The sequence below is a fragment of the Pseudomassariella vexata genome (genome assembly GCF_002105095.1).
Source record: "Pseudomassariella vexata strain CBS 129021 chromosome Unknown BCR38scaffold_10, whole genome shotgun sequence".
NCBI lineage: Eukaryota > Fungi > Ascomycota > Sordariomycetes > Amphisphaeriales > Pseudomassariaceae > Pseudomassariella > Pseudomassariella vexata.
This window is the reverse complement of record NW_024467965.1, coordinates 1,820,249-1,834,119: the sequence shown is the minus strand read 5'-3', so window position 1 is coordinate 1,834,119 and position 13,871 is coordinate 1,820,249. Positions and strand designations below refer to the sequence as shown.

Sequence of the window (13,871 nt, the reverse complement as noted above, 5' to 3'; positions counted from 1 at the left end):
TTAGACGCGAGCTTATCATCGTGATGACATGTTCAAGTGCCCTACGCAGCGCTGAAATAATGAAATCGGTATCCTGTGTATAGAGAACGCTTGTCAATTTGTCCCACCAAGAACTTGTTTGGAGGAAGACGTTCAGACTTGTCCGAGACATTTTAGCGGCCAGGAGTTCTCGTGCAAAGGTCTCTCTGCAGTTGACTGCTCTGCATCACTTCACGTCATTAATATTATTCTAGACGCTGGAAGCCCTACTATTGACGACGGGCAGAATGCCCGCTGGTTAAGGTGGTTAAGAAGAGACGGATAAGAGGATCCTCTATAAGATCTGTTGTCCGGGCAGATAACAACATGTGGGCAATACAGGCAAGAGCGTTGTATTGGTGATGATGATGGGACTAAGTCCCAAAAGCTGTAGTTACGGCAGGCCTTTCTATGGGCAATTGGCCCAAGCGCTGCACCCAGCACACAGGCTGTGTGCCTGGGGTATGCAACACAAGAAGAAACATCAAGAGACTCATCGCTCTGATCAGATCAATAGAAAGGCCTCAACAGGCTTGAACTAATCAACTTGAATAACAGAAGTACCTCGACAGGCACGAATAATAGACTCAACAAGCACAAATCAGTACGAACAACATGAAAATAGAAGAACTCCTTTCTCTTTGGTTGTCTTGCTCTCTTGTTTTCTGCTGTTCTCCTCTGCACCTCTTCTTATCAAGAGTGCGCCCTCAGACTTCAACGAATCCTTCCAGAAACAGACTCATTACATATTTCATCCGAAATTACCCTACCCGAAGGCCTGTGCCTACGTCACTACAGCGCAACCCATGGCCGATGGTTACAAATTATCCTGAACAGCTTGCCCAGATGGACAAATATGCTGACGGTTCAATCAACTCATACCTTGTTCTAGTCCCAACTATGTCGCACAATCATCTGTATCCAGCCCCATGTTCCGAAGTGACGATATTTTGTCCTCGTCAGGTTACACTAAGAATCCGTCTCTCGTTGGCATGATATGCCATTATCATGTGTTTCATCGACGTGTTATGGCAGAAGATGGACGGTAGTCCAACCAATCGTTATCATGTACCGCATGCCACCATCCTGTCGCACGACTTCTGCTATCAATACAACAAAACCCCTGCCAAATTTTGTATCAATCAATACATTTGCGTGACCAATCGCAAGTTATGACGCAATTGCACTCTCCAAAACGCAGGAAATTGTCATGTAAGCGTCGTTGAAGAATCCGGCATAATCTGTATCCGACGAGATGGGAAAGTAGGGGGAGAGGGGAAGGCCATTGCAGGCGAGGGGCGCTAAGACAAATCACCAGCACATGTTGAAATTCTTATCCGATGGCCTTTCCCAGACAGGAAGGCGCAATCCTCGAGTATCTATATCAGCCGAACTATTTTGCAATAATGGAAGAAACGAGTACAGACAATGGCAAGCAAGCTTTATCAATTTCGATCGCCAAGAGATTTACCTGAGATTGGCAGGGTGCAACCACCCGGTCGTGGCTATGTACCACGTCCATTATCTACACATGCGAGATAAAAGTCTATGATAAAAGTCAAAGGCGGACCTGCGAGTCGTGTGTTACAGGAACCATTGTCGCGTTTTCTGCTCTCTCGACTCGAAGAAACCCCCGCTGCCAGGGAAATTGCCAATTATCCGTTTTTGGGTCATTGACATCCACACTGTCCCAATGAGCGTAGTTCCAGCAGCCAACCTCGCCATCCAGGGTGGCGATCCTCGTGACTTAGAGGTTGTAGGCCACATCGCCCACGATGCCACCCAGCTGGAGCGCATCAAGGCCGGACGCGTCGTCCAATTCGAGGAATATCTGTACTACGCCGCCCTGACGCGCGAGAAGGAGCGTGAGGAAAACGCAAAGTTTCTCCAGAATCGACCCCCTCTCAGCTTCAAGCGCCTACTCACAGATCGCTTCTCATCATTGAAGAATGAAAAGAAGATCGCCACCACTAACGAGCCCGGCGCTACCCCAACCACCGGGGAAAAGGCAGGGGACAATGAGAAAACACGTCCAGCTGCCAACGGACTTGCCAGATACGGCGTCACCGACGCGGAGCAATATAACGCAAGCCGCGCCTTCCGCACCGCAAGCTGGGGCACTATCTTCTACCTGATCACCACGGACATCCTCGGCCCAACCGCGATCCCCTGGGCCTTTGCGCAGATGGGCTACGGCCCCGGTGTGGCACTCTTCACCACCTTTGCCGTTTTTGCGTGGTACTCAGGCTGGATTCTGTGGAAGGCGTTCCTGGCGCTCGATTCGGACCGCTACCCGCTGCGCAGCTATGGCGACTATTTCTACCGCCTGTTTGGGCCGGGGGCGCGCCATTTTATAAATATTGGCCAGGCACTGCAGCAACTGTTGACTGTTTCCGCGCTAATCTTGACGAATGGGCAGGGGCTTTCGCAGATTAGTGTTGGGTCGGGGTATCTTGACGGAAATGGGGTCTGCTTTATTGTTTGCTTGCTTATTTTCACCCTGGGGGGTTTCATACTGGGACAGATCAGGACCTTGCAGCGGTTTGGGTGGTTGGCTAATGTTAGTGTTTGGATCAACGTTACGGTCCTCTTCATCTGGTACGTGCTTCATGCCTTGTTTTCCCATGTCCTAACGAGTACGCCTTGCCATCCCACCCATAACTGCTGACGTATCAAAACTGTAGTATGGGCGTGGACGCCAACAATCCTCCCAACTACAAAGCCGTCGAAGCTTCCTTCGGCCTGGTCAACGACATGCCTATCACCACCTATGCCGGCACGCCTCCCATCACGAGCGGCGGTATCGGTTTCATGGCCACTATCAACGGTCTCAACCAAGCTGTGTATGCGTACGGCGGCGCCTTGTTGTTCGCCTCGTTCATGGCCGAGATGCGGCATCCCCTCGACTTCTGGAAGGGTCTGCTTATCGCCCAGGTCTTCATCTACTGCGTTTATATATTCTTCGGCATTTTTATTTACTCTTTCCAGGGGCAGTATACTTACAATCCGTCAGTGCATCCTTTCCCTGTATTTGCAAGACAGGACATACGACGAAAGAAGATAAATAGGTGATAGTGGTTGAATACTAACAACCAGTAAAGCGTCCACCAAGGCATGGTCCTATTCAGGTACCAAACCGCTGGCAACATCATGTTCCTCATCACAGGCTGGATCGCTGCAGCGCTATACGGCAATATCGGCCTGAAAGTCGTCTACATCGAGGTCTTCCAGGAGCTCCTCGGCTTCCCACCCCTAACGGATAAAAGGGGTAAGATCTGGTGGGCTGTCATGACGCCCATCTACTGGGCCATCGCCTTCATCATCTGCGCCGCCGTCCCCGCCTTCACTGCCGTCTCGGGCTTCATCGGCGCGCTGTTCATCCTCTCATTTACGTATACCTTCCCCGCTGCCGTGGCCCTGGGTTTCTGGGTGCGTAGTGATGCTATGATTGAGGACGAGGAAAGCTTCGATCCGGTGACGGGGACGTGTAGCTATAAGGATACCGGGGTAAGGAGATTGGTGAGAGGGTTTATGAAGAAGCCCTTATTTCATATTTTCAACTTTTTGTACATGCTGGGCGCGCTTGCCACGACGGGCTTGGGGGTCTATAGTTCGGTGGAGAGTTTGATGACTGCGTATGATAGTGGGATTACCACTAGCTTCTCTTGCAAGTCACCAACGGGCTAGCAGGACGGTTGGAACACAAATATTGTTGGTGAGGGGAAAGCTACAGTAACACTTGACAGATTTGACACAACCAGGGTTACCACCACTCGGGGATCCTGTGCCGAACGAGCTTCAGGTTCTGGTTTTGGTAATTGTTTTCGATTGGAGACAGGGAATGCGCAGCTAGCTTTTTGCATCTTGACTGTTTTCGTCGGCGTAAGGTTATCCGTCATCAAGGAACGATATGCAATTGTGTCATATCATGCAAATGATGTTATTGCACAAATTAGTCCAAGCGGCACGTAGGTAGCACTACCCAAAACCGAGCATCATTCTCCAAAACTGCCAAGATGCAGAGGATCCTTGTTCAAATCCATTCCCACAGCCGATTGCGCAAATTTGTTTCCCTCAAAGCTCAACATTGCCCGTCATGCAACACCGTATGCTCCGGCACGCGATTACCCTCAAACGGGATCTGCACCAATACGGTCGGTTCATTTGAGGGGAACTCCGTGTAGTGTCCCGTCAAATAACTCGTCTCCTTGATGTCCGCGGCAATTACCAGCGATGACTTCAAAGTCCCGGGCATGATATATGCCACCTCAGCGGACGATATATTCGACCCATTTTGTGCCGCCATAGCAGCATAGGCGCTGCTTGACGACTCGGGCGACGGCGCGGTGATACGGATCATACCGTTGAGAATCATAGTAAGCCTGCACAACTATTAATGTCATGATATCTTCTCTCAATCTCCCCATCCCTCTTTGAGTTGTACATCAACCATTCGAGATCACTGACTGTACGGTTGGCGCCCACGCCTCCCCAACCGTCGTCTGGGGCTCGATGATGGACCAGCTCGCTTTCGTAGTCTCGCCGACCACGTAGTTCATGGCTGAATGGGCCTCAACGGGGATGGAGGACAGTTGCCAGCATTCTATGACTGAGGAGCCATTTCGGGATGCGAGAGAGGTGATGTTGAGCGGTGTGTATGCGGTGCTAGGCAAAGCGAGGACGGCGGCCCCAAAGGATAGTTTCTTAAGCATCGCGGGCTACGAGGTTGGGACGGAGGGTAAAATGATTCTTTACGTCTTGATTTCGTTTATTTGATGATCCCAGTTGACGACCCATTGCATGTAGAGCACGGCTTGACGGGAGAGGAGACGAGGTCGGGGAAGTCCGGTGATGTGGCAGAGGGTCATCGCGTGCGCCACGCTCGTCACTTGTCCGGTGCTGTGTAACTTTTCCATGTTCAAACTCAGTTGTTGAAAACTATAAACTAGATACATGAAAGAATACCTAGGAAAGGCCTAGCGGTGTCAGCTTTCGATCCGAACAGATTGGTTATCACTATTGCTGCTATAGTATGCTTCATATCCGAATCCTCAATTCAACTTACCGGAAGGGGTTCCGCGATCATTGCACGGGGTATCCAGCGATACTTCCTAACGTCACCTCCCTTCGTCAAGGCGTCGACCGCTAAAGTTTTCCATTATGGTGGTCTATACCCTTGCTATGTGCTACCGAATAGATCCAACCATCTACATCCACCCAAATGAAGAACTTACTAAAACCCCATAAAGAGAGCCGCCTCCCAGTGTCTCCATCCTTCCCTCTGCTTCCCTAATACGCAATCACTGCTGCCAGGATGACATCGCCTTCAGAATCAATCCCATGATGCGGGCGGCGAAGTATGCTTGCTCTACCAAATAGCCGCAAGGACCCAATCGGAATATATGAAATCGACGTGTTCCATATGCGCTGTATACCCCAACACAGTGCTCCTACTTTCGGCTTTTATTAGGAGCATTGGCTGGTCCAAACTCAGATCCTCGGATCATTCCGACAAAACAGTTGCCCCCGACTAATAAGAGCAATAAGATTTCTCGGCGTATTGCCATCGCGGTTGCATTCGGCATGATGTAAGCATCATGTCGATCCGTCTCCCAAAAAGGTGCCAATTTGGAATATATCGAGGGTGGACGAACATACACACCGTAGATTGATGAACAGCCAGGATCTCAAATAAGATGGATAATTCAAGAATGAAAGTTCTAATGGTATCAATTACGAATAAATGCAAAACCGCTTTTACATGTAAACTCCAAACCGCCTCAATCTCTATTCAAGCTCATAAAGCCTCGACTGCACCTTCGCCTGCCCCGGCCTCGGCGGTCCAGACAAAGGCGATACCGCCAACGACGCCATGCCGCCCCCATCCAACTCCGACGTGGCGGGCGACGCATTCCTCGAATCCCTTCCAATCTCGTACCTCATCCGATCAACCTGGCTCATATCCAATTCTGGTATCGGCATGCTCGGTCCCAGCCTCGTCGAACTTCCATTGTGCAACCCGGCCACTACCCCTCCTCCAGTCGGTACTGGCGTCAACCCCACGACTCCAGGGTTATACCACCCTCCCGCTCCGTCACGTGTATTCACCGTTGCAACGCTTGTGGGCCCCGGGTAGAATGGCGCATTGCCCGCTTGCGGCAGCTCGTGGCCGTCTTTGTCGAGTGGTTGATGCTGATTGTTTTTGCGATGGCGTTTTCGTAGGAAAACCATTACTACCGCCCCGACCATGAGGGCGCTGCCCATGGAGGCCCCCAGACCGATGGCAACCATTTTTCCTGTGGAGAGGGTGCTTGTCGTCTTGGCCGGTGTGGAGTCTTCGTTCGAGATGGGTTCTGTTTGCGCGCTTGATGTGTTGTCGGTTCCCGTGGATGGGGCGAGAATGTTGGTGCTGTAGCTGTAGCTGTTGCTGCTACTGCTATTACTACTCAAACTGCTGGTATAGGCGCTGTGGCTCGCGGTGCCGGGAGAGCTACTGCTGGGTGTGGCGATGGGGGTGATCATGGCGGTGGGGATGATCATGGCGGACGTGTCCCCTATCGCCATTCCAGCTCGCACGGCCGTGGACATACTTGGGGCAATCGATATAGCAGATGATATAGCAGACGATATAGCAGACGATATAGCAGACGATATGGCAGTCAATTTGACAGTCGATGTGGTAGTCGATCTGGCAGTCGATCTGGCAGTCGATGTGACCCAGCCGGTGGGTTTACTGCCTTGGGCAGTACTGGTTGTATTTGCGTGCCTGTCGATAGTTTGGATGGCGAGCGCGTTGCCTGGTGTGGCTGCGACAATAGAAAAGAGAGCCTCGGTGGTGGAGCAGCATCGCGTCTTTTCGGAGTCGGATTCGCAGCAGTAGTCGGCTGGTGTGCCGAAGCCTTGTGCGTTGCATTCCCAAACTTGGACTCCGTTAAACCTAAAGTCGAATGCTGAGCTGTTGGTCATTGTATCATGATCTGTTTGGTGCAGATGGTCAGCCCAGTCGATCCCATTTGGCCACAACTCATGAGGATACGCGTGATTGCGTACTTAATTGACAAATCTGAGGGCAAACAGGGGATGCCCATTGCGGATCGGTACAAGTGCCCCTGGCATACGAGTTGCCCGTGTTGTTGGTCGTGCTCGTATCTTTGCAGAGGCCGTTGGATAGACATGCGTTAAGGCTGCCGCAGCACATGCTCACTTCCGCAGTTGGGTCACACGGCACGTCGCGACTCTGAAAGCCGCTCGGGAAGAAGCAGAGGTTCCCAGCCTCGACACCCACCACCGAGAGGGCCATCACCGCCATGGCCAGCGCAGATATACTCGACCTGCGAAACATGATTAAAGTGCTATGTAAATAGCAGTCGGGAAGACATAAAGATTGATATATACAACTAGAAGAAAATAGAGGAAAAACAAGACGCTAGTATCAAAGAGCGACTAGAGAAGGAGAAAGCACTGAGCCAACACTGGTGCTGGCGGAACAACTGGTGTATTAAGCAAACTAATCACAGATCGTAAGCGAGCGAGAGAAGAGGAAAAAAAGCGAAAAGACCACGGTAAATCCGGCCGAGTGGGCGATTGCCGAGCATCATATAGGATGGCACCTCATATCAGACTCAATTCCAGTGGTGATTTCGGTGAATAGGCTTCGGCAAAGTCCAGATGAATCCATGCCGAGACCGTTGAGATCAAACAGGCGCCGGGAAAACCCTGTCACTGGAAGCCACAGGGACGATCCGTTTGTTATGTCATGTTCCTCACAAATTCATCTCAATGGGCGGGTTCTGGGCACGGGGAGGGACTTGGGTTGGCAGGTTTGGTGTTAGTGCATTGACTTGACTGACTCGTACCAGACGCAAGAAATTGGGGCCGTAGGGCAGTGCCAAGGATCGCGGTTTCATGGTATGACATTCAAACTTGCTTCCGGCCACCCTAACCCCAACGAGTCGGGAACGGGGTCGCAAGAGTTGAAAAGGTATGAAAGGCGAGCTGCCCTGCTCCTGAAATCTGGTTGTTGACAAACCCAATCGACAGGAGCAAATTCGCCAGAATGTGAAGTTACATGTCCCGAACGGTCTGGAACAGGGGAGATACGCCTGGTTCTTGCGTTGGAGGGGCGACCAAAGGGCCTCAAGGAAAGGCACAATGCAACATCAATGCCAAACAAAGAGATTTTGCCGTCTTGGAGAAAAGGCTTTCTGTCTCGTTGTCTCGCGGATGGGCCAGCCACCTTTGGTGGAAGACTTTCGACTTGGCACCTTGGGATGAAGTCAGTTTACATGGCATCCCCAATACCCCAGGCAGACGAGTCGAGACTGTGCTTTATTTTCATAGGTAAGAGGAATAAGTTACCTATTTGATCACAGTGTGTCGCAATACCCCGTAGCCCGCCAGACCGTGCGCATTTTTGCTGGACAAATGCCCCATCTTTCTCACGGAGTATGAAATGATCTTTGGGAGGCTTCCGCATGAATGCTCGGACTCGCAACTACAGTGTGGTGGGTAGCTCGGACATGAACCAACATTGACATTGGTAGGATTAGAGGAGATTTGGAGTGTTGAGTCCCAAGCTGCTTGTGTCGCCTGTATGCAGTTTTAGGAGAAGGAGAAGGAAAATGAGAGGCGACGGCAGGGAGGGGTAATTTCCCGTCTGCGAGCGATCCTCCGGCTGTTGCTAGGAAGAGCTGGCACGCCAGCCTGACTGTATGAAGTATAGCTTCCAGCCGGCGTCGTGTATGTCTCGTCGGGAACATGGACAGGCAGACGATGAGACGAAGTTCAACTGATGGAACAGGTGGAACAGTCAGTTCTGCAGGCATTCAATTGCTCGCATGCACGCACGGTCTACGGTGAAGCTTCGAGGTGCGATAGCCGCCAAGCAAGGACATACCAAAACTTGAGGTACCCTTCAACCACGGGTTGATCCAGGACCAGAGAATGACCCGGTACTAGCATTCCAGGGCAACCCAGATTCGTGACGAAGTCATGTTAATATGGCAAGGGCAAACAGATATACTTGCCCCATACACTCCTAACGGTCCGTTCTAAACGCAACCGGGGCTTGTGGTCATATTTCACAAGTTTGGGATTGGGAGATTAGATGCGCCTGTTCTCCAACCCGTCAAAAGCCAGGCAGGATACGACAATATCGGGACGCACCCACGAATGCGCAGGGCCAAGCTGAACCTCCCAGCATGGACCGGGCAAGAGTCAATGACCAGGCCCCGTTGGCTATAAACTCGTGCATCCTGACACTCGTTGCTTGAATCTCTTGCAAGTCATGCCGGACCGACTTGCGCCCGAAGATTGGTCCTCGCTTGAAGAACTCTGCTGGTGCGCAGGTAAGATCGATCTGGACCGGCTACGGACACCACTTACACCAAGCCAACTTACGAAGCCAACTTACGAAGCCAAATTCCTTCTCTTCGTCGCAGAAAGTCTGCCGCCAAATTCATTTTGAGCTGATTAAAGTAGACCCTCCAAAGCGTTGTCTGCGCCGCACACCCGGGAGTCAGACGCAACGACACGACACACCGCTCACGCATCTCAAACCCAGCAACGACTGAAAGCGCAGCCGCCGGCTCACCACCCACGGCTCTAGAGCGGAACCGCGCCTCTCCGACGACGCCGTGCCGCACAACCCTTCTTCACGGAGCGGGACCGCTATCTGACATCCTGCGTCTATCAAGAAGACGATATAAGCAGGTCGCTCGTCAACGCGGTTGAGTATCTCCTGGGCCTACACGTGTGCGCAAATGCCTGTTCCGGGACGAGGATCCCTGGTGCCCGTGGTTTCGGCCTCAATCGGGGATTTCACCGGCAGGTGGAGATGAAACTAAGGGAGGTGCGGGAACAGATTGAGGTGAGTTGGCGGGAAGCCAGAGGACGGGAGGTGAGTGAGTAACTGGGCGGGTAAAACAAAGTACTGTAGGCGACATGAATAGGTCTGGGCCGGGCTGGATGCAGATGAAATAAGAATGAAGGGAAATCAATAGATGTGAGAAGAAAGAAATAGAGACATAATAATGACCGTGTTCTCGTATGACTCGCGACTTTGCGACGACAGCCATGATGCGAGGTCTTGGCGTTGAAACCACCGTGTCAAACGCCGTCTGATCAGGCTGGCTATCCGCCGGATATAAATTGCCCCAAGTGACAGACAGACCTCGGTTTCGGTTTGGGTACCCGAGCATTCGGGCTCGAGGCAGAGCGGCTCGTATGCGATCTGCCAACACACACCTCGTGACTCCAAATATCCAAAATAGATTAAGGTTACACGCAACGAATCAGACAGCTGGATGCTAAGATCCCTTGGGTCTGTATAATATGGGGTTTTATTATGCCAAGATATATTGGATGAGGATAGAACGACCGCTAATACGAGCTCGGCTTGCTAGGCCCGATTGATCGCAAAGGCTCTGAAGACATGATCTTCATGTAACATTTGACTTGGGTGGACTGATGAGAAGGATGTTTGCGAGTAGACCAAGCACAACGTGACATGACATATTCAATCCCATTCCATCGTTTAACCTTGGCTTGCCCTAACGTGAATAGGCGGGGAATACCACCCCACTCCTGGGATTGACAGCGAGTCTATACGAGATAGACTACTTAGCCCCATAAAATCTCCAGCTCCTTCAGGCAGGTCAGTTAAGATTCGGGCAGTGTCGGACAGCTGAAGGAGGCAACGTGGTCAGGTGATGATCATGATGGTCCATTGTCGAGGTAATGGAAACTTTCAACACGAACTTTGACGAGGAGCGGTCTGCCCAGATCCCACCAGCTCTTCGTATTGATGGATGCTCTAGCCTAGCTGTGCAATGAGTGGGCGAGTAAGTAACGTTATGTGCATGTTAGTAGAGGGTCCAGGTATATAAGTCAAGTCGACGGAAGCTCAACAGGCGGAAAAATGTCACCAGTATCATCAACACAGCTCAACAGTCTCCTACATCAGCCAGACCACATTCACATTCACACATCTCCAACAAGACGCAATACCCAAACCAACCCATCACCACCACCAAAATGCAGTTCACCACCACCCTCCTCGCCGCCATCCTCTCGGCCACCACCCTCGCGGCTCCCGCTCCCATCCCCGCCGAGAAATCCATGATGGCCGCAGTCCCGGAATGGACCATCGTAGGCCTGAAGCGCACCTGCAACACGGCCGACACGTCTTGCGAGTGGACCTTCTCCGTCGATACTCACACGGCGGCTGCCACGCCCTGCACCTTCACCGTTGCCGGCACCAAGGCTAGCCAGACTGGCACCAGCGGCAAGGTGTGCGGCCCTTACACCGTTTCCAGCGGCTGGAGCGGCCAGTTCGGCCCCGACGCCGGGTTTACCACCTTGTCGGTTGTGGACAGTAGCAAGAAGTTGATTGTCTGGCCTGCGTACACCGATAAGCAGCTCCTCAACGGCCAGGTTGTTAGCCCTGACCAGAGCTATGCTCCCGCTACTTTGGCTTAGAGATGAAAGGGTTTCCAAAGACGGTCATCGGTGTAGTGGAGCACAGGACAGGCTGGGAAGGGAACCGGTGGGATGAATTTGGCGCGGATGCATTCGAAGCGGTGCCGGGAGGAACAAGTACGTACTCGGAACAATGTCTACATGTCGATAAGTAATGGTTTATATATAATGGAAAAATACTATATGCGAGTCGGAAAGGGTCTTGAAAACTGCGAATATATACAGGAAATGTGACAGTTCTTTCAGCCCCGTTGGCCAATCAGCTTTCTCAGCCCACCAGGCTGGAATCGTAATGGCTCAAGTAGCTACTTGTCGACTTCACTTGCGGGCGTGTCTCTTTTTGTCTATATTGCCAATGAGTCAGTAAAGTTCCGAATGGGTTGTCATGAAAAGTGCTCGGGTTTACTCACTGCACTTGGTCTTGGCGCTTTTGGTAGCAGCCGCGGCAGAAGATGTCGTCGCAGAGGAAGTGGCTACTGGGACGGGAGTAGTCTCGACGGGAGCGATGGCGGTGGTCTCAGCGACAGCAGTGGTCACAGCAGAAGTGGATGCCGAGGTGGCAGGAGACGACGCGGCGGAAGTGGCAATGGAAGCGGCAACAGTCGAGGTCTGCAGAGTGGTCGGGGAGGCGACGGTCGAGGCCTGGGCGCTGGTGGCTGCCACAGAGGTGGCGGCGGGAGCAGCCGCGATCGAGGATGACCCACTGCTGCTACCACTGCCGGAACCAATCTCGGTTGTTAAGTCACCCGACTCGACGTAGACACCCGAGAAGTAGATATCCTCAACCGCGTCCGTGTAGCCATCGCGGGGCAGCTCCAAAACACCCAGATGCCAGTCAGCTCCATTGCTGGACGTGCTAGCCGTGACGGGAGCCACAACTTGGGTCAAGGCATCTGCACCAGTCGAGTGCCAGAAGCCGACGGTGCCGGCGTCAAAGTCGATCTCGTAGGCAACATTGTGCCAGACGTCAGCTTCCCAGGTGACGTTCCACTGACTCTGGCTATTGGCGAACCAGCGCAGCGAGGCATCGGACGTGCCAGAGGCGCCGCTCATCCAGCCGGCCTTCATCTCGGTGAAGTGGCTCTCGAAGAAGGCGATCTGGTGCTCGCGCGTCTCGGCGGGCGGGTTGACGTCGGACCGCTTCATGCTGAAGTGGTAGTAGACCTTGCCGGCACCAATGGCGGCCGTGGTCTGGGGAATCAGCTCCGTGCGGCGCATCGTCTGGCCGTTCCAGTAGGCCGTATCCGTCAGGCTGATCTTGACGCCCTGGTCCGAGGCCGTGTCGGCCGGGTTTTTGTAGTCCTCTGACAAGTTCACGTATTCGGTGACTTCGCCACTGCCGTGGATGTAGTATTGATACTCGCCGACCTGGTTGGACCATGACCACTCGGTAAGGTCTGCGGAAGAGGCGTAGCTGTTGAAGCGACCGTCCCAGAGGACGGTGCCGGCCGAGACGCCGGCGGCGAAGGGCAAGGTGGAAGAGAACTTCATGATGACTTGGATAGAGAGAGACCTGGCTCTGGAAAAGAATGACTTGTGACGAATCAACCGTCGGGTAAGATGATGAATGAATGAGTGAAGGGACGGATCAGCACGGAGGGACCTGATGAGAAGCACTGAGCCAGATCGCGGCTGGGGTCGTCGACTCTTTTTAATGGTTGGCGCATGTTCTCTGCCCTCCTGGCGCGCGAAAGGAGCGAATCCAGTCTCAAGTGTGATGTCTGTCGCATTCTATCTGCATGTCCGACCCGCCGTCGACCGATGTTCCGTTTCAAACAAAGGCAAGGAGCGAGTCAATCCGGGGGACATGTGTTTATGGAAATGAGGCATGGTGACGATTCCCAGGTGGTGCCATGGTCGTTGTCTGGATTAGATTAAGGGAGTTGCGATTGAGCCCCACTTGCTCAAACTCGGTTCCTTCCGAGACCCAGGCATTTTTGCACGAATGACGAGAAACTACGACCTGGATGTGCGATTCCGTGGCCTTTTATGTTCAGAATACTCTCAAAGTGCTTGCGTAGATTCCGGTCCTCATTTGGTGCGTCTGGTACTTCGATTCATTCTGGTGAAAATCGCGGAAGTTTCAAATGTTTACCTGATCAGAACCTCACGTACCGAGACTCTGGATGAACCGTTGAGTTCTAGCGCCGAGCAGGGGTCAACGGGGGCTAACCGAGCAAGCGGGTTCGCTAGACGCATGGTTACTATATCGGCGGCTACGAGATGAATTAAGGACACAAGCTACCAGCTACGCATTGAAAACTAGACCGCGGAAGCCATATCACTCAAATGAGCTCAGTTGAAGTATGTGCTCCACCAAGATTTCAGGGGAGTCGGCGGTTGGTTAACCTGGACTCCGTAACTGAGCTGTTCAA

At 52.4% G+C, this 13,871-nt stretch overlaps 6 protein-coding genes across 6 annotated transcripts; 1 reads left to right on the top strand and 5 right to left on the bottom strand.

Moving 5' to 3' along the window:
* The first annotated feature begins 1,388 nt into the window (after positions 1–1,388).
* Positions 1,389–3,921, top strand: BCR38DRAFT_440930 (amino acid transporter-like protein). The gene is made up of 3 exons (XM_040860742.1): positions 1,389–2,616; positions 2,703–3,026; positions 3,120–3,921. Exons 1-3 carry the CDS (start codon positions 1,712–1,714, stop codon positions 3,703–3,705), a joined length of 1,815 nt encoding a protein of 604 aa, XP_040713785.1. The 5' UTR covers positions 1,389–1,711; the 3' UTR covers positions 3,706–3,921.
* Positions 3,922–3,956: 35 nt separating this feature from the next.
* On the bottom strand, positions 3,957–4,518 carry BCR38DRAFT_440928 (uncharacterized protein). Its single transcript, XM_040860741.1, has 2 exons — positions 4,486–4,518; positions 3,957–4,400 (listed from the first exon to the last, which is right to left on the bottom strand). The coding sequence occupies exon 2, from the start codon at positions 4,391–4,393 to the stop codon at positions 4,100–4,102; it is 294 nt and encodes a 97-aa protein (XP_040713784.1). The 5' UTR covers positions 4,394–4,400; positions 4,486–4,518; the 3' UTR covers positions 3,957–4,099.
* Positions 4,519–5,569: 1,051 nt separating this feature from the next.
* BCR38DRAFT_440923 (uncharacterized protein) lies at positions 5,570–7,091 on the bottom strand. The gene has a single exon (XM_040860740.1). It carries the CDS (start codon positions 6,982–6,984, stop codon positions 5,806–5,808), a length of 1,179 nt encoding a protein of 392 aa, XP_040713783.1. The 5' UTR covers positions 6,985–7,091; the 3' UTR covers positions 5,570–5,805.
* A 1,329-nt stretch (positions 7,092–8,420) lies between these two features.
* On the bottom strand, positions 8,421–9,094 carry BCR38DRAFT_38599 (uncharacterized protein). The gene is made up of 2 exons (XM_040857480.1): positions 8,915–9,094; positions 8,421–8,806 (listed from the first exon to the last, which is right to left on the bottom strand). Exon 2 carries the CDS (start codon positions 8,775–8,777, stop codon positions 8,457–8,459), a length of 321 nt encoding a protein of 106 aa, XP_040713782.1. The 5' UTR covers positions 8,778–8,806; positions 8,915–9,094; the 3' UTR covers positions 8,421–8,456.
* BCR38DRAFT_38604 (uncharacterized protein) lies at positions 8,995–9,665 on the bottom strand. The gene is made up of 2 exons (XM_040857481.1): positions 9,431–9,665; positions 8,995–9,351 (listed from the first exon to the last, which is right to left on the bottom strand). Exons 1-2 carry the CDS (start codon positions 9,567–9,569, stop codon positions 9,146–9,148), a joined length of 345 nt encoding a protein of 114 aa, XP_040713781.1. The 5' UTR covers positions 9,570–9,665; the 3' UTR covers positions 8,995–9,145.
* Positions 9,666–10,765: 1,100 nt separating this feature from the next.
* BCR38DRAFT_459513 (uncharacterized protein) lies at positions 10,766–12,987 on the bottom strand (the record flags this gene model as incomplete). Its single annotated transcript, XM_040862296.1, has 2 exons — positions 10,766–10,831; positions 12,022–12,987. The coding sequence occupies 2 exons, from the start codon at positions 12,985–12,987 to the stop codon at positions 10,766–10,768; spliced, it is 1,032 nt and encodes a 343-aa protein (XP_040713780.1).
* Between the last annotated feature and the right edge of the window lie 884 nt (positions 12,988–13,871).

What these genes read in the sequence shown, in the direction of transcription:
- BCR38DRAFT_440930 (XM_040860742.1), top strand. Translation starts at nt 1,712, where the DNA reads ATGAGCGTAGTTCCAGCAGCCAACCTCGCCATCCAGGGTGGCGATCCT. An exon ending in GTTACGGTCCTCTTCATCTG is followed by an intron (nt 2,617 to 2,702) that starts GTACGTGCTTCA and finishes TCAAAACTGTAG; the next exon opens with TATGGGCGTGGACGCCAACA. An exon ending in GGGCAGTATACTTACAATCC is followed by an intron (nt 3,027 to 3,119) that starts GTCAGTGCATCC and finishes CAACCAGTAAAG; the next exon opens with CGTCCACCAAGGCATGGTCC.
- BCR38DRAFT_440928 (XM_040860741.1), bottom strand. Translation starts at nt 4,393, where the DNA reads ATGATTCTCAACGGTATGATCCGTATCACCGCGCCGTCGCCCGAGTCG.
- BCR38DRAFT_440923 (XM_040860740.1), bottom strand. Translation starts at nt 6,984, where the DNA reads ATGACCAACAGCTCAGCATTCGACTTTAGGTTTAACGGAGTCCAAGTT.
- BCR38DRAFT_38599 (XM_040857480.1), bottom strand. Translation starts at nt 8,777, where the DNA reads ATGTTCCCGACGAGACATACACGACGCCGGCTGGAAGCTATACTTCAT.
- BCR38DRAFT_38604 (XM_040857481.1), bottom strand. Translation starts at nt 9,569, where the DNA reads ATGCGTGAGCGGTGTGTCGTGTCGTTGCGTCTGACTCCCGGGTGTGCG. An exon ending in AAGAGAAGGAATTTGGCTTC is followed by an intron (nt 9,352 to 9,430) that starts GTAAGTTGGCTT and finishes GCGCACCAGCAG; the next exon opens with AGTTCTTCAAGCGAGGACCA.